The 26,473-nt window shown below is 42.5% G+C and overlaps 1 protein-coding gene across 3 annotated transcripts in view; it reads right to left on the minus strand.

The window, feature by feature from the left end:
• The window catches only part of WASF3 (WASP family member 3), a 225,159-nt gene that overhangs the window by 91,469 nt on the left and 107,217 nt on the right, over window positions 1–26,473 (minus strand). For all 3 annotated transcript variants that reach the window (XM_069202223.1, XM_069202225.1, XM_069202224.1), the window contains one exon: window positions 719–861. In XM_069202223.1, coding sequence (XP_069058324.1) covers window positions 719–851 — 133 coding nt within the window. In that variant the 5' untranslated portion in view covers window positions 852–861. The remainder of the gene's footprint in view (window positions 1–718; window positions 862–26,473) is intronic.

Genomic DNA, 26,473 nt, shown 5'->3' on the forward strand with positions numbered 1-26,473 from the left:
AGACCTGGCTGTTCTGGGTGATTAGCAAAGGCACTGTCCCTCTTCACAACCATACAGCCTTGCTGTCACTGCTGTGGGTGGTAGAGTTTGGTAACCATTACCTACACCCAGTCACCGAGATGTGCTACTAATGCAGCAGTCAGGAAGAAAGAAAGCCTAGTGGAGAGATGCTACTCTACCCTGGCTTCTTGACAGGCACTGATCCTTCACTCAGTGCTTCCCAACACTGCAATAAAGATCCCCAATGCTTTCCTCAGCATCCTGTACCAAGAGGAAAGTACCAAGGTTGAGGCCCAAGAGGAAGGCATCGTGATCCTTATTAACAAGTAGGTGGGAACTTAGTGCAATGTGAGAACATGGCATCAGAGACTGCAAGTGTTGACAAGAGACTGCAGCATGGCATCAGAGGCTCTAATAAGGCACATTTTGTTAACCTTAACAAGACTAAAATGGACATGAGAACAAAAAGGGCATAAGTGGAGCTAGAAATGCTTTCTTTTCTAATACATTCCCCCAGAGCCATTACTCCCTCCACTGGCCAAGTGTACTGAATAATGTTCCCAAAATAACTGTACTTTTGGACAGTCCAAAATACATACTTAATTAAAAAAAAAATATATAATAATTTTGGCAAAAGTAAAACAGGCCCCTCTGTGAGTAAAGCACATTGTTTTTGATACATCTGGTTAGTAGTGCAAGGATACCATTTCATACTTACTTAAACTGCTCAGCTGACGAATAATTGCTGCAAGTGTACTGTTGGTGACGCATTCTAATTCACTTGTGATTCCATCAGGCACTGCCCCTCGGCAGAGGTGCCTTGGTTCTATGTTCCTCTTTACTAAAGGCATGGCTCAAAACCTGTAACACAAAGGACATACAGTCTTAGATTTTCTCTAGTGCTTTGAAATTTAAAATAAGAAGAAACTTCAAAAGGTAAACAAAAGAACTATTTCTGCAGCGCTGGAAATAAATCTATGCAATTATCAGATCTAGCTGGTGTGGACAGTTGAGGTTAACCTAACTACATGTGTGCATTTGTGTTTTGGTTGATTTCCTTTGATTGGTTTGGTTAAAGAAGTGCTGAGTCGTTGCTTTACTTGGAAAGTGGCCCTCTCTGAAGGGTCATCACAAACGTTTTGCCTTTTCCCTCGACTTTTTTGCTTAATTCGTTTTTGTTGGCCATAGGATTCTGAGCACTTTACCACTGCTGACCAGTGCTAAAGTACATGTGATTCTCCCCTAAAACATGATAACATTGGTCCATCGACAATTGGGATATTCACTTTATCTGTAAGTCCCTAGTAGAGAGCACCACCTGTCCCCCGAACCCAAAGAAGAGATTCTTTGGGGTTGGGCATCAATAGCAGCGCATAGTTTTGTTCGTAGAGCTCACAAAATAGGTTATCATGTTGTCCGCTGCCCTCTGAAGTCCTTCATTTGGGTCTCTTTTGTCTTTTCTCTTCCTTTGAGTCTTTAAATGTACTCTTTCTCTGCATCTCACTTTGGTCTTTTAATTTCTTCGAGTCTATTATCCTGTTTGCAAGCGTCTTTCACTCTTTTGGTATGTCTGTCTCTCTTATCGTTTGCGTGGGGGTTTCCGACACTTTGCCTCTGTCACTTTCTCTTTTAAGAGCCTTGATATTATTTTGGTTGGCTTCTTATCTGCTCCTTTTGTATATTTTTCTTAGAGTTTCTCTTCATACATTCTATTCTTAAAGGTGTGTTTCATATTTTCTTTCCATGAGTTGCTTACATTTTCTGCAAATTTTCCTTAACCCTTCCTATGTGGTTTTTTACACATTTGTTTCCCGTGGGTTTAAATTTATTGATGTTTTTGCTGAGAGGTAGGCGTGTTTAGAACAGAAAAGATTCACTTGGTAACAATCTATGGTAAGTAGTGCACATGTACACTTGAGTTTTTGCGTAGACCATTCCTAAAATGATAAAACGTGGTTGACTAATGAGTGATAAGATGAGACATTCAAGAGCAATTTACAAGTAAGTCTTTATTTCTGACGGTTTTTTAGTTTGTGTGTTTTTGGTAAGGGTGTACAGAGTAACTTCATGACATTATACAGGGCAAGTATGTCAGTGATCGTGTTGTCCTAGGTCAAGGAGATTGTATTTGAGTAGACTCAAAAACTGATAAAAAGGAAGTGACAGAGACAATGGCTTCCAGGCAATACGAACGGGTGACCAAGTAGGTGGAATGAGCAGGATGACCTGAAGCACAGGTGTGTCGCGTAGGCTCTCATTATTCTAATGAGACTACTGGATTTTGAGCATCAGAATCGTCTGTGGTGTGGGAGACTGAGTCTAACACACTGCGGATGACGCCTGTCGCTCTAATCTGGGTTTTGCTCCGGCTAACTAGCAGTGCCTCATCTCTACCAAAGGATAGTGATGATTGGGCAGCCGAGCGCATGACATACTAGGCTTCTCAGGGAAGTCGTGGTCACTCAGATCTCATCCGGTTCTCTCATTTACAATTCAGTCTCATATATAAACGACAAACAGAGGCAGTATATGTTTCAATAATGAGTTTAATAAAACGACTGCATCTTAGATAGCAAAGCGTGAGCTGCAATAACCAGGACGACACAACATGACTGTATTAAAATTGTGACGAGAAGAGTGAAGCATAAAAACAACGTTATCATATTGTCTCTATGATTGATGGACTATTTCTTATCTAAGTTATAATTTGAGCACAGCATGTTAAGCTCTAGTTCTGTCTTTCAGGTTCCCCTGGGAAGACATCAACCCCCATACCTGAGCAAAGGTCTGTGGTCTGCGTTAGCATCTGTAGCGAAGCATTCAGCAATCAGCATACAGTTGTAGTTCCCTGGCGGGAATCACCCTCTAACGAGTAAGGGACAAGGAAGTGTTTATACAATAACACAGCTAATGTTCTGGGAAAATGTCCTTACATAAGGATGTGTATTTTCTACAAATGCTGGAGACTAAACTTCTACCACGTTCACCGGCAATGTACCGAACTGTAGCCTTGAATGAAGCACAGAGTGATCAAGAATGTCTTGTTTGAGAACAGAGTGCTGGCCTAGGCAAAACAGTTAGATAGATGAAAATAAAACAAGACCATAAAAATGGTTATTGTAATAATAATAATGCGAAGCTGAATAAAACATATCTAGGTTAAAGTGCACAGCGGCCTAGTGTGTTAAAATAACGTGCATGGAACTATAACTAAAATGGCTACACAACAGGTGGATTTAGGAATGTAGAGATTACTGGAGCGCAGTCATCAAGTGCAAGAATAACGGATGTGAAGCCCACAATATTCAAGTGAATGTACGAATGGGCAATCGACTGCTTTAGAAACCAAAGTGAGGATTCTGAGCTAGTCTTTGTTGATGGTAGACAGCCTACCCGTTTATCTGCCATCTGTGACTTTGCAGCAAAGTTGATCAGACAGTCAAGGGGAGCGTTTTTTATGGAGTATACCAGCAACTCATTGTAATATTAAAAATTGCTCATGGAATGTATTGATGAAAGTCTTAGTGGGGTGGAATGGGAAGTAAACGTGTTTTAAAATAAAGAGTAACTGGAATCTGGCTTTTATAGACAGGCATAGGGCTGAATGATTCTGAATGGATCCAAAAATTAAACACCACTCGAGGATTCTGGCTGGGGGGATAAAGGATTAATGACATTAGGATGGTAAGAGATTGGTAAAGGTAGGAGAGTAGGACTGGAAGAAGCTGAGGAAGAGGAATTCAATTTAGGTAAGGGAAGCCTAAGAAATCATGAGGCCATCTGGAGGAGGGTCATAAACAGAAAAGGTGTAGATTAGAATCTGGAGTTGGGGAGTCAGTGAATGAAGAAGAAAACGAGTTGAGTCATCATCTTAGAGGGGATGAGAAAAGCAGAATGAGATGATTTGGTCCAGAGGGAAGCAATGTAGACTAAGAAAGGTAAAGGGCCCAGAACACCAAAATCCAAGTCACTGGTTCAAGGAGGATACTGACCTCCCTTCAAGGAAAATATCACCAAGAATGTAAATCAGTTCCTTCCAGAAACTGACTTCAAAGTAGCTCAGGATCTCCTATTGTTGCATCTGGGTGGTGGCAGTGTCCTGCTCCAGGGCCTCCCGACTCCACAGTGTCTTCCCTTGGAGGTATCCTACATGCTGCAGACGCTTCATCAAAACCCTGAACAAATATGACTGCATCACCCCCGCCCTGATGGCACACTATTGGCTCCCCTTGCTGGTCTAAAACCTCTTCAACACCAGCTGCATCCTTCCACAAAAACAACTCGACCAGCACACCACCCTGCCTCGTTGACAAGCTCAGAACCTTGGGGGCTCTCAGCACAATTCCCTCCAAGGCACCATCTGAAATTATACAAATAAGTAAAAAAAAAAAAGAAGAAAAAAACAAGGCAACAGTTCTCCCTGCTCTAATTTATGAAAAAGCTGGAGAAGACACAGCACTTTAAAAATACTACATCATGACGAAGTAACAGTCTACTATATTAAGTTGACAACCAGTAATCTTCCTGACCTCAGCATGCTTTAGTGCCGGTACTCAAAACTGTCGAAAAGAGACGTATTGTTATAGAGATAAAGCATTTAAAGCGCAGCGTTTCTCCTCATTCAGATTAGACACACTCACCAGCAAATCAAAGAGAGGACGTGTAGTTTAAGGGCCAGCTCTGCAGAGTTTAGAGTTGACGAACAAGGTTCGAGTCCCTACATCGGCTCAACTTTGTGTGATTCTGGGCAAATCACTCAATAATTTCGTGCCTAAAAAATATGGGGGCTTGTGTAATGTAATAGAATTCTCATATAAAGCGCGCTGAAGCCTTTGGGCTAAATTAAAGCTATATAAAAAAAAAAAACGCAAAAGGTAAATTAAGAAAGCACTTCGGACGTTATTATCTTGGAAGAGCGTTTACCGGAGCTGCTGAGCTAGACAGATCACGCTGCCAGCCTGTATACTTAAACAAGGTGCCTACAAGTATGTGTTACCCTTCTCGTATAAACAGACCACGTTGACCGCAAGAGAAGCAATTACTCCGAGAGGCGCTGGATCTTGTTCACATAAACACTCAGTACTGCTCCGCATATTTTTAGTGCTCCGGTTAATCTGATTAAATCAATGGCACAGTGCACGGGAGTGATTAAGATGACTGGCCACACTGCAAGGTGGATAACTTTATTCTTTGCAAGTGTCTGACTAATTGACTACGGGGGAGAAAAAATCACCAAACGGTGTTTCCCACCAGAAGGAATCTGAGGTTGTGTTTCATTCATTTATCGAATTTATTATAGTGCTTTTATCCAAAGCAATCTAAACAAACTGAATAGTAAAATCCAAGGGCATGAGCAGCAGATTAAGTTACACAAGGTCTCATTTTATTTCTTAGGCACGGGGAGATTAATTGGTTTGCCTAGAATCGCAGTGTTGAGGCGACGCCTGGACTCGACCCTGGTTCCTCAAAGTCTGGAACCAATTACGACCAGAAATATAAAGTGAAACGACAGGCCAACTATGTAGGTGCGAGCGTGTGATAGCATCGAGAGAGGAAAAAGAGAAAGCGACATTTTCAGAGCAAAGGGAAAGACAGCCTGTGTGTCTCATGAAAATAAGAAGTCGGAGCCCGTGGTGTCAGAGTGGACAGAAAAAGAACGCAAGGATTCTGAGCAGGCTGCAGGGGAGGGTGAGTTATTTGGTTAAATACACTTACAGAGGTGAAGTCGTTAAGGCAAGGACGAAACAGAGAATAAGGAGAAGTTTCAAGGACAATAAAGTCATAAAAGTTTAATTAAATGGACTTCATGAAAGTATGGGCAGAGTAAGATGAGGGAATCAAGAATACGAGTCCAAGTAGAGTAGAGAATAGGAGACAGAGAAATATACAAAAGAATATAACGGAGATAAAAATGAGAAAGAGAGAACCTACGTTTTATTGGGACAAAGTTTAAGAAACTAAAAAAGTCAACTGGATCAGGATGTCAGAAAGGCTGTCACAGGCACGTTCCTGGAGAATGAGAGAAAAGGATGAGTAGGAAAAAAACATTTGGTAAACATCTGTATAGAAATGTCATGTTATGAGGTGAAATAAAAGAGGGCAGAGGAATAGTGTACAGAGCGAAGGAGAGTGGTCCAAAGATAGAGCTGTCCAGTACCCCATAATTTAGAAGATGGGGAGTAGAGAGAGAGATTCGTTCCAGAAATCCGAAAAGGACCAGCCAGAGATGAGGACTAAGCCAGCATGGAAAGAGCCTGACACATCCAAGGGCGGCAGAGAAGACAGAAGAAGAGAGTGACACTTTCTGTGATGTGAATGGAGGTGGACCCTAGTGACAGCTGTTTCCTTGCAGTGAACAGAAAAAAGCCTGAATGAACCAGAGACAGAAGGTTGGAAACATGAAGAATAATTGAAAGCCGAGAGAGAAAACAAGATGATCAAGGAGTTTACAGTGAAAAGGGTGTAAAGAAACAGGTGTACAATTACTGGGATTGTTGGGCTTGAGTGATTCTTTATTTTTTTAGATACAGTACAGTTGCAGCCCTAAAAACAGAGGTACAAGTCCCAGAGGACAATTAGAGATTGAACGTAACAGGTAGAGATGAGTGTGGAGTACACAGATGTGGCCAGTACGGAAGGCAGAGGGTCGAGGGGAAACTGTAGGTCTGGACTTTAGGCTTATAAAGAAGTCAGGCGAGCTCAGATTCAGGGGCCACAATGAAGGAACCAAAGGAGGAAGAAAAGAAGCAATAGTGCAGGAGAGACAAATGCCCACATCAACATCAAGAGGGAGTGGTGAGAGACAGAGGCAAAGGCACCAATTTTTGCCCTGTTGTAATCTATGTGTAGGCTTTTAACCGCACCCACTGCACGGCCATCACTATCACTCGTTCATGGGCTTGCTTTCCCAAAAATCCTTAGTTATCATTGGTAAATGCTTTACGTTTGTCCCTCCTTGGCGCAGTTTTCTTACCGCCTTGGCCATCGACACGGTTAAGTGGATAAATGCACTCTTGCTGATACGCCTGACCGCGAGCAAACTTCTTTTCCCTTTTGTGTCTCTCCTTTGCGCTCATGCTCATGGCGTCCCCGGCGCTTGGAATCGGCTCGCTTATGTCAACTGTTTTACTTTTCATTTTCAATTTATGTGGCCAGAAAAGTCCAATTTCCAAAACTAATAGCTCTAACTCGAGCAAACTTGAGACCTGTTGCATTGCAAATGCTTGTTAAGAGTTTGGAAATAGGTCCTCTGCAGTGTGAGAGGATGAATGTGTAGGACCAACAGCAGGAAGGGGGGAGGAAAAGGGGGAGGGGGAGAAGGTAAACAATCCAGAGTGAAAAACAGTGGATGAGAATCACGTGGCTGATCAGTGATGAGCTATGAAAATACATTTCTCTGGCTAGTTTTAGCCATAATGCGGAGAAGGAACAAGAAAGGAGGGCAAATGAGTGATGCTTACTCCAGAGATGTTCAGAGGGATGAAAAAGGGTGCATAAGACATGAAGCTCAAAGGTCAACCGCGGCTGTGGGCCAAAACAGCGAGAGTGGAGCAAAGGAATCTAGGAGAAAAGCATGAGTATAGGAGAATAAGGAAGAAGCAGATCATAGGAACGAGCAGAGAAAGCAGAAGAAGGATGAGGTTAGCAACCCACATTAGCAAGGATGGATCCAAGGAGATGGTCTGCAGTGCACAAGTGCATTACTTCGACTCCCAATTTGTTTTAGATTAACAAAAATGAGGCACAGGCAAGTGAAGTGATTTGTCAGGTTTAATACACTTCTGTAAAGTAATGGAAGTTCAGACTGCAGCTCAGGACTCTTGACTCCACATTCTGAAATACTGTCCATATCGTGCTCTTTATTTTCACAGGTATACACAATGTGTTATTTGTTTCTGGACACCAATAAATACTTTACAATAGAATTTAAATCAAACAGTTCACAAATCTTCTGACGAATGACTTCCCCTGTATGTTCTCTTGCTAGCAAGTATATAAATCAATCCTTAAAAAACATGGATTCTCTGTTTTAAATGATTTTAAAACTAAGTGCAAAAATTACTAATGACTATAATGTAAATGGAGTAGTCCAAATAGTACGTTTTTACGTACTTGACATACACATAAAAAACATCGTAGTCCAATAATACACTATTGGGCTAAGGGGTCATGGTTATGCCACTATTAAAAAGAAAAAAAAAGGAGGATGCCCAGAATAGTTAAAAGGTCACCACCTATAGCTGAGACAGTAGTTGAAGCCATTTTCCAACTATATGCAATGTAATTTTGGAAAGTAAACTTGCTTTACTTCTAAGGACACTCATGAAACTGAAGTTTCCTTTCAGGATTAGTTAACCCAGTTTAAATCTGGATCTGTCAGTGATCACTGCCCCACCGAAATGCTAGAACGAAGCCCAAGATCCTACCGAAATGGCAACATGAACCAGTCCACCCCTGACCAATCCCTTACAGATTATTGTTATCCTCTTATGGGCCCAAAATTTGATACCTATCAGATTGACCTGCTCACGCCATTAAGATAAAAACTAAGTTAAACTGCAGTTATGAACAATTATTACGTACTTATACACTTTACCATTCAACATTTTTTCCAAATGTACTACTGAGGTAGTTGAGGGTTTCCAGCAGTACTCCAGTAAAAGTTATTTCTATAATACACAGATGTAGAGGCATTTCTAAATCCTTAATTGTGCATAGTGCAGAATTTGGCATACAAAAAAGTATTTGCATTAATGCAAATGCACTTTTATTTACTTTTCTCAATAGAGCAAATATCTTTCACTATGGGGAAATTGATTCACCGTACAACCCCAACAAATTAAGGGGTGTAGCATTTCCATTCCGACTGTGGAAACAGATTTACTCCTGCCTTTGATGAGGAAAATAAATCTGTATTTCCAGGTTAGAAATGAGTTATGGGGTGGATTATGATTGCTCACAAACATTCTAGTTTAGAGGTGCCAAAACATTACATGGTACCACTTCCATGGAAAGCCCACTCCTCACTTTTAGCAGATGATGTACTCATGAATAATATTACACAAGACAGGACTAATATTATGCATCGGTAAGACCTTCTACAACAGTAACATTCCATTGTATGAGTTTCAAATGTCAATTTGCATTCGTAAATCGAGCCATTTGGACATGTAATTTGAAAGTAAACGTGGCAATATTTTGAGAATCAGGTTTTTAATATTTATCAAAAGACTGCATCCGTGTATCATCATCATCAATACTGCAATGTTTGTAAAGAACTAGGCCCTATAAAACCCAAGCCCTTGGTGCAGCTACAGTGAGAAATACATGTCTTCAACACTATCCTGAAAGGGAGCAGTTCCTAACTGAGGCACAGATATTGGACAACTCACTCTATAGAGTGCTGGCTTCAGCAAGAAATGTGCAACCACTAACTTGTATATGATTCAATAAATCAATCAATCAATCAATCATTTGTATAGTGCAACTTCTCACTGTGGGGCCTCAAGGTACTGATTGATCTTCAGACAATGAATACATTGTTTGCCACTGGGGCAAAGGGTTATCATTGGATGATTTTTATTGGGTGCTGTGGAACGACTCAACCAATGTCCTGATGTTTTATCTGGAGTGCCTTGAAGCTAATGCTGGTATGATGGAAGGCAATGCATCGATCTCATGACAGATGTGGCATTCCTGTGATATGGCATTATCAGTAGAGGGAAATTCCTCAAGCCAGGAAGTAAGTGTGACATGTAACTGCTTTTAAAAGTACTCATGTGCAATAACCCGCATTATTAATTTCTGAAGAAAGAAAACCCTTCCAGCCTCACTCTTAGGAGTGGCTGTGCGTGCTATAAGTTGCGTCATTATTATTAATAAGTACTGTTTGTTCATATTGTTTCATAAGCTATTTCCGTGAGAGGTTTGTCTACAGAAATGTGTTTCTTCCGAGTACAAGAACACTTCTCACCTTAGCTTTCACTGATCTTAATTCAGCAGAGAACTCATTACTGGAGGTGGTAACTAACTTTACTTCTATCTAATGCTCAGGAGCTGCAGTTTGTGTATGGTTAAGTTCTTAAACGTTTACTTTACACTTATGTAGGTTTTAGCACTAGCCTTGGTTTGAGTGGCCATCTATCTTGTGGTCAGATCAATCGACCATCCTGCCATTTTTTCATATAGTTTTATTGGTGCATGTATTCTTGTATCACACAAGGTGACAGCATGCTTACATACAATGGCGTAACATCAATATCTATGTATCTGCAAATGGTAGAGTGAATACCATCCATTAGATTGTTGTTCAACCATCTTGCCCTTACCTAATATGACAATAGTCAGTCAAGAGGGTGCCCTTTGCAATGGGTAGATGAACCAGATAATTGCAAGAAAGACAGCTCCTGTAAGTGTGCTAAAGATCCACTGTTACTCTTTCTTGACTACCATGACTTCGATTTTTCATGACTACCATCAGACACTTAAGTCTCCAAGAAACTACAAGTATGTGCATGTCAACATGAGTGGCAAATAGTCAATATGCGTGGAACAACATTATCTAACAAGCAGACTCTCCCCGACGTACATTCATTGAGTGACCTTTTAGGCTAGGCAGGATGTGAACATCTATACTGTGCAGGGTATTTGCTTTGCTGAGTAGCGACAAGCTTCTGTCTCAAATTAGGCACTCCAGTGAGTTTAGAGAGCTGAATAACTAGTTGAAGAATATAGACTTGGATATACATACATTCTACATGTGTTCCTTTAGAGTTACTTATCAACCTCACCTCCCCCAGTGACCTCAGCAATGTTCCTTTTCAACTGACTACTGCTTCTAGTTCATTTCTTTCCAAAACAGATGCACACTTTTTAGACTGGTCTCTCATGTCGATTTCACAGCAGTGGACAGATCAGGGCCTAGCAAATTCACTATTCAGTCTTCTACTGCTTATCTTGTGACAACAGGTAATTCAAGGGTTTCAGCATAGATTAAGGTCCAGAGGAATTTGGCAGTGATGATCTTCTTGGCTATGTGATAGGTTGATGTGGTTCATCCTGCATCATTGGGATCTAGTCTCCCAGAACGTGTCACTTTTGATCACAATGACGCAAGAGATGAAACTACAGCTAACCATGGGAGCAACTGGAATTTTTTTATATTTATCAGGAACCTGTGACTAGTCAATACCTACATCGACTTGTTCACATGAATGGTTGTCTACTACAACAAAGGGGAAAACACCAAGCGATCGTCCATGTATTGACCATCTGTTGACAGCTGGTGAAGTAAAGCAATCAAAGGTACCAACACCTTCGTAAACAAATGAGCAGCCAATTGTAGGCCAACAGGGGGATCCGATACTGATGTACAGGCACATGCAAATATGCATCCTGTAAATCAATTGTCCTCCTTAGGTCTTTGTCTGAGTGATGATCTGTTCTAACATGACCATCCAAAATAAATGCTTGTTACCATCGATTAAGCTTTGCTAAATTCAGCAGCGGCCGAAAATCTCCTAAAACTTTCTGGACAAGAAAAAGGATTGAGTATACTCCTCGACCTTTCTCCTCCTGAAAAAACGTAATGGTTGCTTTCTTGGATATCATTGCTGCAATCCCTGCACACAAGGCCTCCGTTTTTAGTGAATCCCTGGTGATGGGTTAAGGGATGCACCCTTCGTTGGGAGGCTCTCAGTCTAATTCTATACAGTAGACCCTCTGAATTATATTCAGAACCCACCAATCTGTGATGGAACTGAGCCAAGGTTCGAAAAAGGCCAGGATTCTTTCTCACACTTTCACTGCAGAAGGATGGGAAGCACAGCCAGGAGTGCTGATTGCCTGGTATATCCTGGGATTTGCCCAAGCTCTGGAATTTTCGTCTCCTTGAAGAATAACATTTGGAGCCCTGCCTGCTGTATTTACGAGAATCTCTATTTCAAGATTTAGATCCCTTCACAGAAAAAGCCTTATACAACCAAGTATGCTTTTTACCCTGAAGGATTTTTGATCATTTTTCCAGATGTTCTCCAAAGAGCTTTTTTCCTTCAATCAGGAACTATAAAAACACCTTCTAAGAGAAGTCAGCCTTCCACTCTCTGAGCCACATATGTATCTTTTTGCCATGATAGTTGTTCTTGAGGCCACAGATGAAGCTGTAATAATGCCAGAAGAAACTTCCGCCAAAAATTTGGACTGTTGCTCTTTTTAAAGAAGATGTCCAACACGTCCACACTCTTGCATCACCTCTGCCAAGGTCTCAAAATACTTCAAAGACTGTGGTGCCAATGCAGTGTAGGAAGCTGTTCTCAATGACAGGTTAGCAGCCCCAGAACATTCCTTAAACCCACTGTTCACTTTACAAACCACAGGATCAGATGGAGAGCAATCTTCAAATTCTGGGATGACCTCCAAAGTAGGTGGGCCAAAAAGAAACAAAGGTTGATGGACTGAGGAAGAACCATATTCCCCTCCTCTAGAGCAAATCCAAGAATCTGAGCTTGATCTCACTCCTTCCAATTTCAGAAAATTAGATCCTTGATTTTTGGATGAAACACAAGAGCTGAATTCACCAGTATGGCATATTGGGGCAACAACTCCTCAGGATCCGCCTCCTCTTGAAGGAGATTGAAGCCCAAAATGTCTTGGATATGAAGGAGAATAGCAGAGAGTTCCTCTCTAGAAATAGACCTGCCCCCTGAAGTAATAGCCAAAAAAGTAGACGAGTTTGTATCCACAAATGTATCCTTATGCTTTGGGGAGTATTTGCCCCATCATTTCGTTAGTGGTCAATGCCTTTGCCACTGCCTCATCGATCATGGCCTGAACTTGCTCAGCCATCAGTCTATGTGAGCCAGTGATCGAACAGGACCTCGGGCACCTTGTTCTTTACGTCAAAGGTTCACCTCCATTCTACCCCTCAGAGGAATGAGAGCGGGAACTCTTCTACTTCTCAGACATTTAACCCTCCATTTCGACCCATAAGTGCACAGAAAAGCCTCTCATAACCGTTAAAATAGATGAGAAATTCCTGCTTGAATCCCTAAGATGCACACAAACCCTAAGCAAATTCATAATCATGTGAGAAACCTGTTAGGAAGGAAGCAATTATACAAAAACAGTGCTGCTGGGAACTGATAAAATTGCCCCATCCTACCTTACATTCCTATCCATCTAAAGGAGAGCCCTACATTCCCCTACCAATGGGAATCCCTAGCTTCATGGAGAGGTGCGACTTTCTCCAACACAGAAGAGCAGCGCACACATGAGGATTCCGGTGAGTAGAGCCTGCAGCATGAATCGCAGCACAGCTCCCCAGACCAGCATGACTGCTCCTCTTCAATAACCCAAGGAGCCTCCTCTCATTTACCTTGAAAGTGCTCCTTCTACCACTGAAGCAGCACAGCCTGCCCATAACCATGCTGAAGCACCGCACCCGCCCATGAAGGTGTCTGTGGGACAGACAAAAAGAGGAAGTAAGGGGGAGGTTTTTTTTTATTTGGTAAGAAGATGTGTCTGAGAGGCACAGGGGTCTCAGCTGTGTAATTTTTCAAAGCAATAGGAATGCGGGAGGGGGTAATCAATCAGCAATGATGCATACAGTAGAGAGCTGCTGCTGGGAAATGTGTTTCTGAATCTAGGGTGTAAGCCTAATGACCCATAAGCAAAAATAAAGTGATTGAGCAAATCAGTACAACTCCCTCCACCTTTCCTGCGCGCCTGCGCTTAACACGCTGACCACTGACTGTCAATTCACAGTAAATCACGGATAGCATTTTACAGATGGGTATGTGTCAGCACTTTCCAATAATCACAAAATAAAATCAATTTTAATCAGTTACTCAAACAGGCACACAAATCAAAATGTGCAGCTCAGTAAAACAAGTGTGGCGGACTGCCAAGGGATTCTGCTGATCTGCCCAGATAGACTTCGTGGCTAAATAGCCACAGGAGCGAGCAAGGGAGCATGTGCGAGAAGGCTACACACGGCAAAGCCGACAGCAGTGTAGAGCGCAGAATACGAGAAGGTGTTTTATTTTAAGTTTAAGCTATTGCAAACTTCGTAACACCTGAAATTTTGGTTTGTTTTAATGTGCACGTTTCCAACAAAAAACAATAAGAATTTACTCTTTGAATAAATCACACACTTCTAAGACCTGTGTATAAGCTGCAGGCCATCCTTTTGAATAATACATGGCACTATTCCAGAGAAGTAAAAAACACGCCAACCCCTCTTATTTACTGTGCTACTAGTGGTCAGAACCATGGGCAGAATAAAAGGAGGTCCTGAATTGGAACTACAAAAAAAGCAGGCCCAGGGAAAAGAAGTGACAACATGCATCGCAGGCATTTCAATATCTACCTTTCTAAAGTAATTTAAATGTACTTACTATAGGAGGTTTCTACAGCATAATAAGTTCATCTGAAAGAGCTAAATGTCTTGCCCCAGGGCAGCCTAAAAATTTTTGGGGAGTAATTCATGTCCAACCAGAAGCAGCGTGCGGCCGTGTACCTGGAGTGCTCGACCACTACCCTCTGCATTGTAAACCTTCACCGATCACCAGTTTGACACATGGTCTTCAGGGGTTTCTGAAGTTCTACTCTCAGGCTGAGCTTTAAATCTTTCCAGAGTCTGTGAACAAGTATCTTCAGTGAGCCTTCTTTTTTGCAAGTCTGAAGAAGCAGGATGATTTTCCTGAGGAAGGACGACTGTAGATTGACACAGTTAGAGAAGGTGTTCATTTGTGGTGTAAATGATAGTTTGGTGTTGAATAAATGCTCCAGGTTCCTTGAATTGTGAAGCATCCTCAGGAATAAGGGCTAGTCAAAGGGAAGCTTGTAATGATCTGCCTTCAGTACCAGTATCTCAGTTTCAACAAGTGGGGTGAGAGATGGATTCCCTGTAGGACACCACCTGGCACACACATCCAGATGCCATTTCTGGGCAACTGTTGGAACCTGTAGCAGGGCCAGCATCTCGAACTTGAAGAGGGAGGAAATGGCCGAGATTGTAAAATTAAAAACTACTTATTCCTCCCTCCATTTCCCCTTACCAGGAATCAGCAAGAGTAACATTACACCTCCACTTCTGGTAATGCTGACTTGGAATAGCCTCCAAGATGATTCTGACAAGTCACTGCAGTGCTGCATGTCAAGTGTGACATTTCAGCTGGTTATGGTTTATTAACCAGCAGGGTTCTGCTTTTTGCTGTACCAAAAAAAAAAAAAAAATGTTTTTAATTGCTTTTAGAATAGATCGTCATCATATAAATATTACACGTTTAGGTTCTTCAGGCAGCAAGCACTGATATGAATTCCACTACCAAGTTAGAGAATTCTTTAAAAGGAGGATTCCTCTAAATGTTTTCACCCAGGCCGTTTGTTATTTCAGAAACTCCTGCAATATACCACTTGCATAGTCCACTCAGGAGTTAGACTTCTGCATTAAGTGGTGCAGCCAAACATGACATTAGTGGTGAGGGCAGAACTATACACAGTTAAAGAAAAGCAACATATTCAAAAACAGCTGATCTGGCGCAACACAAAAAAACTGCACACAATATACCATTCAGAATGCTGGCCTTCATTTATCCTCTGTACGGTCCCCAAAATTCAATATAAGGCGGGTGCAAACCATCCAAATATAGGACACTGTCATGTGCCTCACAGAGACATATTGCACTGTTTTGGATAATACGTGCAGATAAATCAGCATATGATCAGCAAGACTAGAAAGCCAATTCGAAGTGTCAAAAAGGGTCAATCAGCAAAGAGAACACAAAAGGTGAGCTCAGAAAAAGCATCAACAGATATGTTCAATTTCAACTTCTGCAGCCCCATCATCTGTCTAAATCTCACAAAAGGATAAGAACATCTGTATTATTCTTTGGTGACCAAACATGAGGCTTCTTAAAAAAGGTAGTACTTAACGAAAAAGCCACAGGGGGCTGTCAGCAAGATCAGCCAGTGAGTTAGACACACTCTGCTGACACATGCAGTGATCTGCAGGACACTATCTATCCTAGTTAGGTCAACAAAGAATTCCATCCTTTCAGGATGGTACGGTGAGTACCTTAAATCGGGTAATAATTGTATCTGTTATTTACAGGGCTTAATAACAGAATACATTCAGCATGAAGTGTTCTTAAAGAACTGTTTCAGAATCTTTGAAGAGTCTTAAGTGGGGCGGCAGCATACATTCTGCACAGCAGTAAAAGTCAATAGGCCTGTTTTAAATTTTGAGTCCTGAACAAAACATTTTTGTCCTCATTATCAGTTTGACGGACGGCTGCCAAACTCCCAACAGGATTGCCGCTGCCATAGTGGCGACCACCCCGCCGGGCCTATTAGGAGTTCCCCGCTAGGCCGGCGGGTGGAAACCTCGGTTTCCGCCCACTGGCCAAGAGGGATACAGGCTACAGCATTTTCTCCGGCTCGTGATCGAGCTGGCAGCAATGCTGTAGCCCACAGGGTGCACCACCAGCCTAGCAATGTTCACTGTCTGTATAGCAGACAGAGAACACTGTGACTGTGCTTGGCAGGGGGTTCCCTGCACTGCCCATGCCAAGTGCATGGGCTCCCCTGGGGCCCCTTGCACCTGTTCTCTGCCAGCCTTTTCAAAAGTCTAGTGGAGAACAAGAACGTAATCCGCAGGGCAACACTGCGTGCAGCGCTGCCCTGCCGGATCACAATCTCTGCCACTGCCAGGCCATCGGAATCACAGATCCTGGCAGTGCTGGCCTAACTCTGACAGTCTGACTGCCAGGGTCTTTATGTGGTGGCCGGACCACCACAGGCGCAGCGGTCCTGACCACCACCGCGGGGGCATGAGGCCCTTAATATATATCTATCTATCTATCTATCTATCTATCTATCTATCTATCTATCTATCTATCTATCTATCGTTTTCTGTGTAGTGCATTTATAAGATAAAGTGAATGTGAAATGATTCAGTGTACTTCCTGGGTGTAATATAGTGTCTCATGATTTCCAATACATGCACTACATCATTGGTTCCCAACAAGTAGTCCAAGGAACCCTGGGGGTCCACGAAGCCTCCTCAGAGGGTCCGAGAGAGCTTAGAAAATTTAATAATACTAACAGATTAAAGAAGTGTATATAAATAAAGTGGACATGTATGTCCAATTGAAAATATTGAAAAGTACTACGATTGTAAAGGAATTTGAAATTGGAGGCTACAAATTAAATTAGTATCATCAGATTGATTAGGGGGAGAAGTGCAGGTGCATCAAACAGAATATACTATGGACGATGTGTGTCTTGAATTTAATTTTGAAAAGCTCCAACCTTCCCATTAAAATATATTATATATATATATATATATATATATATATATATATATATACGCAAATTAAGTCAAATGTGTAATCTTTTATGTATGTATTTGATGAATGCTTGTTTCTGTATTTTTTTTGTATTGTTTTGTGTTTCAAATCATCAACAACGTTTAGACCGGGGTCCCTGCTTCCAGTTATGACTCAGTGGAGGATCCCTGGATTCCAATAATGATTCAGTGGGGGTACCCGGGTTCCAGTAACAAAGTGAGGGTCCACAGAAGTCAAAAGGTTGGGAACACTGCACTACAGCACATGGGGAATAATACATCAACAAGCCAATAACAAGAGGTGAGGTATTAAAACTCCTATGCATAGGAGCCACAGTCCAACTGAGATATATTTGATATGAACAATAATAACCGGTTCAGAGAGCTGCACTATCAGCTAGATCTAAGAAAAGAATGATTCCACTACCTTGCTGCAGTAAAGTACAGGATCCTCACCTGACAACACTGCAGAAGAAATAATTTGAGGGGCGGAGTCAAGGAGGGCTTGTTTGAGAGGTTAATCGACTCAGGTTAAGGAACCTAAACATTTTTCAGAGATACTGAATCCTGATCCTTCATTTCAGATGAAAGTTTTTTCAGGCCAGTTTGGTACAGTCAGGGCTCCTAAATATAGGAGATTGGCCTGGTTTGTAGTGGGTACATATGGTACTTAAACCTTATACTAGGAGATACTGAATCATGATCCTTCATTTCAGATGAAAGTTTTTTCAGGCCAGTTTGGTACAGCCAGGGTTCCTAAGTGTAGAAGGCTGGCCTGGTTTGTAGTGGGTACCTATGGTACTTAAACCTTATACTAGGTCCAGTTATCCCTTATAAGAGAAATGTAGGCAGTGTCTGGAAACCAGGCTCTTTAGAGGTAGCTGTAGCTGTGCAGCCAAGGCTTATCTAGGAGACACGCAAAGCTCATACAATACCACTGTAGTCGCACAGTACTCACACACATGAAAGAAAATGCTTAATGTTATAAAAATAAAGATACATTATTTTACTGACACAAATGCCAAAAATACTATAGAGACTATGCTCCCTTAGGAGGTAAGTAATACACACATTATTTTGCAGAAATAGGCATATAAATAGTGCAATTAGTGAAAGTCACAATAGTTAGAAATGGGGCTAGGGGGAACACCATATTCTAAGAAAGTGGAATGTCGGTTTCCCACCTAGGCAAGTGTAGTGTGTAGAGGGGTGCTGGGAGTATTAGAAAAACACCAAAGGTATGTAATAGAACCCACCCCAGAGCCCAGGAAAGCAGGAGTAAAACACAGTAACTTTCCTAGAACACACAGAAACACTAGAAAGAATATAATGCAAGAACCAGAGACTGGAAGACACCAACAGTGGATTCCTGGACCTGAAGACCTGTGGAAGAAAGGGACCAAGTCCACAGAAGAGTCCAGGGAGAACAGGAGCCCCTGCTAACCTAGATGAAGGTGCAAAAGAAGAGCCACCTGTGAAGAAGAACAGTCAGAACTGCACCCAAGAAGACGTATTCGGGTTCCTCGTTGGTGCAGATGATGTCCCACGGCAGATGAAAGACTGCAGTGTGTTTTGCGTCACTGGAGTCTGCCAACAAGCCTTGGCACACGCAAAGCTCACGGTTAGCGGAAAATTGCGCTGCCCAGGACCAGGTGGACTCTTCCCGGGAGGGGGAGTCAAAGGGGACTCGCAGCAACTCAGAAAGCCCACAGAAGACCAGGCAGCGCACACAAGAGTTCCGCAGCATGGGGACAAAGGAGGTGCAAAAGGAGGCCATCTACAACAGAGGATCCCACGCCGCCGGAGAACCACTCAGGAAGATGTGCGTAGCAGGATAGAGTGCTGGAGGGCGGAGCTGTATGGTGCACAAAGAACTTCATGAAAGGATGCCAACAAACTTTGACAAATGCAAAACATGCGGTGCACGGGGTACTGTCTTAAGTGGGGAGGCAAGCTCCTACCTCCACCAAAGTTGGACAGTAGGATGTCAGGACCATCTGAACCACTTCAGCCACCACCCGTGATGCAGGATCCACCCAGCTTGTCAGGAGAAGGGATCCACGCAGCCGGTCGTCGATGCAGTGAGGTGCCTGCTGAAGCAGGGGAGTGACTTCTTCACTCCAAGGGAGATTCCTTCGCTCTTCTGGTGCAGGCTGAAGACAGGCTGTCCTCTGAGGATGCAGGACTGGGAAACAGTTGCAGTTGCTGGCAGGAACTGAAGATACAATGTTGCAAAAGTAATCTTTGCTTCTTTGTTGCTGTTTGCAGAGTTCCTGGGGGGTCCCGATGCAGTTTCTTCAGTGAGAAGGTGAAGTGGAGGATGCAGAGGATTCCTGCTGGAGTCTTGCAATTGAAATCTGAAGAACCACCCAAAAGAGAGACCCTAAATAGCCATGAAAGGGGATTGGTCAGCTAAATAGGTAAGCACCTATCAGGGGAGGGCTTTGATGCCACCTGCTGGCACTGGCCACTCAGATGCTCCCAGAGTTCCCTGCCAACCTGGAGTCCAAGATGGCAAACTCAGGGACCCTCGGGAGGAGCTCTGAGCATCACCCCTGAGGTGGTGATGGACAGAGTAGTGGTCACTACCCTTTCCTTTGTCCAGTTTCGCGCCAGAGCAGGGACTGCGGGTTTTGAACCGCTGTAGACTGGATTATGCAAGGAGGGCACCAAATGTGCCCTTGAAAGCATTTCCAGTGGCTTGGGGAGGCTACCCCTCCCAAGTCTGTAACACTTATTGCCAAACGGAGAGGGTGTAACACCCCTCTCCCAATGGAAATCCTTTGTTCTGCCTTCCTGGGCTTGAGCTTTTCGAGCAACAGGAGGGCAGAAACCTGTCTGAGAGGTGGCAGCAGCTGGGGCTGCCTGGATAACCTCAGAAGGCTGGAATGGCAATACTGGGGGTCCTCTAAGGGCCCCCCAGAGTGCATGGAATCATACAACCAATGCTTACAAAAGTCTTGGGGTATGATTCCAACACGTTTGATACCAAACATGTCTCTGCTGGAGTTACCATTATGTAGCTGGTCATAGGCAGTGACCTACGTCCAGTACATGCGTAAAATTGCACCCCGCACTCACAAAGTCTAGGAAATTGGTCCTTGAGGTCGTGGGGGCACCTCTGCTAGTGCAGGGGCGCCCTTACACACAGGTACTCTGCACCCTGCCCTCAGGGCTGGAGGGCCTGCTATAGGGGTGACTTATAAGTGACCTGGTGCAGTGTAAACAGCAGTTTTTCATGCAGGCTGCAATGGCAGTCCTGCAGAAGCCCTTGCATGGGCTCCCAATGGGTGGCAAAAGATATGCTGCAGCCTATTGGGATCTCCTGGAACCCCAATGCCCTGGGTACCTAAGTACCATATACTAGGGACTTATAACGGGGCACCAGTATGCCAATTTTGGGTGAAATACTGTGTTATCAGTATGCAACAACAAAACTTAGAGGAGAGAGAGCATTATCACTGGGGTCCTGGTTAGCAGGATCCCAGTGAACACAGTCAAGCACACTGATATCAGGCAGAATCGAGGGTAACCATGGCAAAAAGAGGGTACTTTCCTACACTAAACAGTGTGATTACATTACACTGGGCGAAAAACAACATCACCGCAATGCCACCACTGCGAAGTGCATCTCAGAAAGGCACTTAACATCTCAGAAGGTTTCCTCTCTTGGCAATACAATTAGAAAGGGTTTAAAAGACAGTCATCAGCAGTGAGTGAACAAGCAGAACTGAACGAGAAAACACCCTTTCCCTTTGGGAAACTTTTTATATTGCTCACAGCTAAAGCCTAGTAATCACCTTATGTACATACTGCTAATTAAAACTCCATGCATGGGCAGAGCAGTCAGTCACTTCAGTGGGCCCCCGCAGACAAATGGATGCTAGATTAAAGTATTAACAAAAGAGGATGCTGACAAGTTAATCCCGCTCTTACAGTGATGCTGCTAGGACTGCATGCAGCCAGTACCTTCCAGATGGCCCAGTATGAATGGGACAGCTACAGGGGCAGGCAAGGGGATTCCATATTGTTTGAACATCTGCTCGGTTACCTTTAGAAAAAAGTTACATGACGCTAATTACGCCCTCTTGAAATAGAATCCTTGTAAACTATTGATAAGCTACAACAACAAACAAATTTAACGCTCATTTCACCCCACATAAAAACAAGGCAATTTGACATATCACGCAAATCAAGATTTCCGATGCTTAGGCCTGAAAAAACGTGCAACCGTTTTTACAGCAACTCTGCGCTGCCTACATACTTTATCAAAGTAAACTGCTTATCTAATGTTTAAATCTAGCTGCACTTATATTAAGTGTACTAAACACGAGCCTTTTTTGCATTAAAGAATTGTCCACCCAATCGAACGTCCGTCCGAAGGAGCATCAGAAAAAAATGAGTGAAACAGTGTGGGTTCAGGGAAGATATGGAGTGTTTTCCAGCTTTTCAAAGTAGCGATATCTGCTTCAGAACTATCCCATCCACGGCAGGCTACAAACGCCATTGTCTCCTGGAGGCTGCGTGACACCTACGTAACGACACCATTTTCCGCCTGCCCCTTGTGTTTAGTATAATAGGAGAGGAGGTGTGGTCTGTGACTTTTCGCAGTCCAACTGATAAACCATTCAAAGCCCCTTGGCCCAAGGAGTGAGGGGGAAGACCGGTGCTCTAGAGTGTTCTGCAGATTTAGGAAGGAGGATGCAGCAGACCCAAAATGGAAGCAATCCCAAGCATTTAGCATCAGCCTCTAAGATGTCTTTCTCCTCCTTTCTGAGAAAGGAGTGGGGTGGCAAATGGTTGGGTCCCTTACACTATCCTTTCCATATTTAATGTACTGAAAGTTTCATCCTTGTTCACTGCTAAAGTTGTAGAACTGTATTACTACACTAAGTACAATGTGCATGCAATCAGTGACAATCGCCAATTTGCAAGACCAAAGTGGAAACTAATGAGGGACTTTGTCGTGGTCGTTGCTGAGAAGCAGGATACAAGCCTGCCAGTCCCACAACATGGTGCCAAGTAAAAACATTTGTCATCGTGAGATCCAAAGCCAAGAAGGTGGCACATCCTGCAGAACACCTTCACAATTTTTAAAGCTCCCGACTTCTTAAATCACTCAACGGTTTATGTCCTGTCAAGGTAAAAAATATTTCATTTCTGTCCACCCAAAAAATACACCAGAGAATAGCAGAAACATTGATACAATTTACATATTTAAAACCAGCCTTTGAATAATTCAAAGGTGTGCTAGAAGCTATACTGAAAGATGAGTTGTAGACTGGTAACAAGTGCAAACAAGCTCCGACAAAGCCAACTGTTTTGGATAGTGAAAAGAATCACTTACGCTTCTGGCCAACATACTCAACTGGTTCTACTTAGTACAAGGTTTCCTTATACACGAAAGAGGCCCATCATCCACAGAAGCACTGCACAGCTACAACACAGGTTAAAACAGCATAAACTCCCTGTAGAGACAAGTTATAGGTTCAACCTGCACTGTAGCAGAACACACTTTTCAAGCAAAGGACGGATACAGAATGTGCAGCTGCAATGCGACCTTTTGCCAACCAACAACAGCGAGTACAGTATTGACACTGGGAGGTCTTGTCACAAGAAAGGAAAGGCACAGCACAAGCATCAATGTGCAAGCCTGGCCTTTACCCCTCAACTCCAACGCCTGCTGCTTCCAACCCCACATACCCCTCAGTTGAGATCAATGCAACAGCAGCAGTTAAACACTTTATGATGACAACATAACAGATCAGGTTTGGTGGAAGCAGCACACATCCTCTTCAAGAAGAACATGGACATCACAGCGGCAACATAACTGGTTCAACGCAGGAAGCAACAGTGCAAGCTTAGAGTTACTGCAGGACTTCATGTTACAAGGCTACCTTAGTTCCAATTCCATCCTTTGGGTTTACCACATCAATGACTTCTGCAACTTCTTTATTTGAGCCCCAGGGCCTGTCACACCTGAAAAGAGTGATGTGTCCAAACTTCAAAGCTGGAGAACCGTGTTCTCATGGCATGGAGTCCTGTGGTAACCATACACTCAATCAATCACTCTCTCCCAGACACTGAGAATAGATGCTCTAAAGCAATGTAGGCTTCACTTTAAGGCACGGTAACAACATGGGCTGCAGCAGTGTAGGTACCACAAAAACACAAGGCAGAACCAGTACAAATGTAATTCACACAGAAGGAACAGGTCAAATACTTGCAGCAGCATGTCAGCTTCTCTTGCTGCTTGCGCAACAATGGATGCTTCCCCTACAAACATAAAACGAAACATAAAACAAGTGCAGAAGTAGCAATGCCAACTCTAAACAAGTTTACACACACAAGCGCACACATCCCATTCCCTCTCCAGGTGCTCCACAGCCAGGTGAAGCATAAGGTTTTCTCACACTAAAAAGCAATTTCTAGTTAGCCTAAAAACAAATCACTACCTCGGTAATCCGTTGTGACACTGCTGCAATTCTAATTCACAAATACTTTACTTGATTCTGTGACACAGTCTAGTCTGTGCTCGAAACTCCCTGGTAAACTATATGACTTGCTTCTGAATGCACACAAATCCCGTGAGATCTGTGCTTATATGTTTGCACCTGTTAGCACATCAGACCTTAATAAGTAAACTTACAAGAGAGACGCGAATAGGTCGATGATCCCTTTGACTCGCTTCGAGGTTTTCCCACCATATATCCCACACGTGCAGATCAATAATCAGTAACAATCAATAATCAATACGAGTCAGTAATGGTCACACACCATGACCTTGCAGTCATGAATAACCACACCTTTATGTAAAATCTAGAATATTTATTTCCCTATATTAAACAAAGCTAATGTCATGTAAAATAATTTCGAAATCAATTGATAAACATACAGAAACAACACTGGCTGTCTGAAGCGGCGAAAGAATCGCAATCTAATCAAAGCTTGAGCTACTACACATTCTAAAGTTACAGTGCAAATTAATAGCAAGAACAACTGCGCAAACAGTATTCCATACATTTAGTTTCAGCAAAGAAAAGACATCAGCTGTTATTTCATATAGCGAACTTCATCAGTGAGCTCCCTAACTAACATCAGATTAGAATGAGCATATTGGGCTTCTCGCAAAACAATTTCGTCAACCCAAATTTGGAAAAACATCTAACTATGGCTCTATCAAAATTAGCGGTCGGTACCTAAAAGCAAATAGACATAGCAAACAATATCATAGTCAATATACCTATCCTCAGTTTGGATCAGTAAGCTGTTACAGTCTTCGTCCTCACGACATCAGTCTGGTCAACAAGGCATCAGGATTCAGCATCACAGTTCAGAAAAGGCAAAGTCTTTTAAGTAGTAAAGTTAAGCACGTCTCTTCTCAAGAAGGAAAATGGGCAAAATGGGGTGTCTCTTCTCAGTGCAGTCTGGCTAAGTTAGATTTCCTAAAACTACTTCCCACATACTAAGTGGTCAGGGGATCGCATGTTCACACTTTGTCCAATAAAACAAAAACTTCCAATCTATATTTCTACGAGTACAGGTTTTACATGTGATGATTGGCTCCTGTTGACCCGCTCCCATTGTTCGGCTCATCAGCTAACAATATTGTTGCAGCTTATACTCCAGTCACAGAGTCTCCATTGTATTCTCCGGAGAAAGTCAGTCTCATACACACTACATTATACATTGTTGCATTAGCTAGTACAGCATCTTCTAGAAAGCAGCTGTCATGAGAAAGACTTTTAGCTACGAGCAAAACACCTAAAAATGCAGCTTGACATGAAGCCGTACAGCTAGGCCAGAACCTCGCTAAGTTAAGGCCTACGATTAATAAAGCTAATACATAATACATAACCCTTAATATGACATATTACTACATTATTCAAATATAAGCTCAACATTTCATATTAATAAACCATTAATAAGTACGCTTCTTGAGCATTGGTGGCCACTCAGGTAGTCGTCCCTTCAAATGCATGTATTATTTTTTTCTAAGTTATTACATTTTCTATGGAAATTCAACACTCAGAATACATAAATAATTATTAATGATTTCATTTAAAACTCAGCGTTAACACATCTGACCCTCTCGAAGACCAAAATGTCCTACACTGACAAGGTGGCCCGACTGTCCTGGCAACCAACAAACAACTGCTCTGCCTCACACGGGACAATGGACTTTGCACTTCCACGCCGGTTGCGACAACTGTATTTGGATTAGTCGAGTTAATTTTTTTGTCATCGCTAACTGGTATTTTCTTCAACGTCATTTTACAACGTCCACCTCTATAAATGCTGAAAAAATGTGTGATGATACCACTATACAGTACACTCAACCAACTGCTTGCACATCATATTGAAATACCAATAAAGATGTTTTTTGAAAAAGAAAAAAAAAAGGTTCTGTTTAAAAATTAGTTTTTTCAACGTTTAAGAAAATAAGAGCAAATATAGTTAAATACATTGAAGAACACATATGTGCAATATCATTCATTCTATCAATCTGACACATTAAAAAGCTAAACGACCCAAAGCCTACTTACAACCATTCCATAAGCATGGTACCACTAAGGAAACTTGGCACATTTGCTTTGTCAACTCCGCTATCATCTACCCCAAACCATGACTACAAAGAATTATAAACCTTAATCTCTGATAAACTGTCAACTCAAGGAGCAATGCCAGAAACGACCAAAATTGAACTGGTTGTCAGAAGCCGGACCAAATAATGACATTCCACTACAAAGGTAAGCATATTTCTGAAATGCAACAAATTGTTCTGCAACTTCGTTGATAATATGTGAATTAGTATTACACAATTTAGGTCCTCGCATATCCCTTGCATTAGCAAACTGCATGATGACCTGCAAATCACCTCACCAAATAATGAAGGAATTACATATTTTAACACTGGGCTCAGGGGTGGACGAATGTTTCATGGGTAGCATAACACTGCCTCCAGGGATCCGGGTGCCTTTTCCTTCTTCGTGGATTCCATATAATGTTTTACTGGAGGCTTAATAGTGCCTCATCGCACATGGGCAGTCTCCCACCAAATGCCAACTACAGAAGTTGTTTCCTGCACAGACATGCACGGCTTGGCACACATTACAAAGAGAAAAA

Source organism: Pleurodeles waltl, chromosome 8 (genome assembly GCF_031143425.1).
Source record: "Pleurodeles waltl isolate 20211129_DDA chromosome 8, aPleWal1.hap1.20221129, whole genome shotgun sequence".
NCBI lineage: Eukaryota > Metazoa > Chordata > Amphibia > Caudata > Salamandridae > Pleurodeles > Pleurodeles waltl.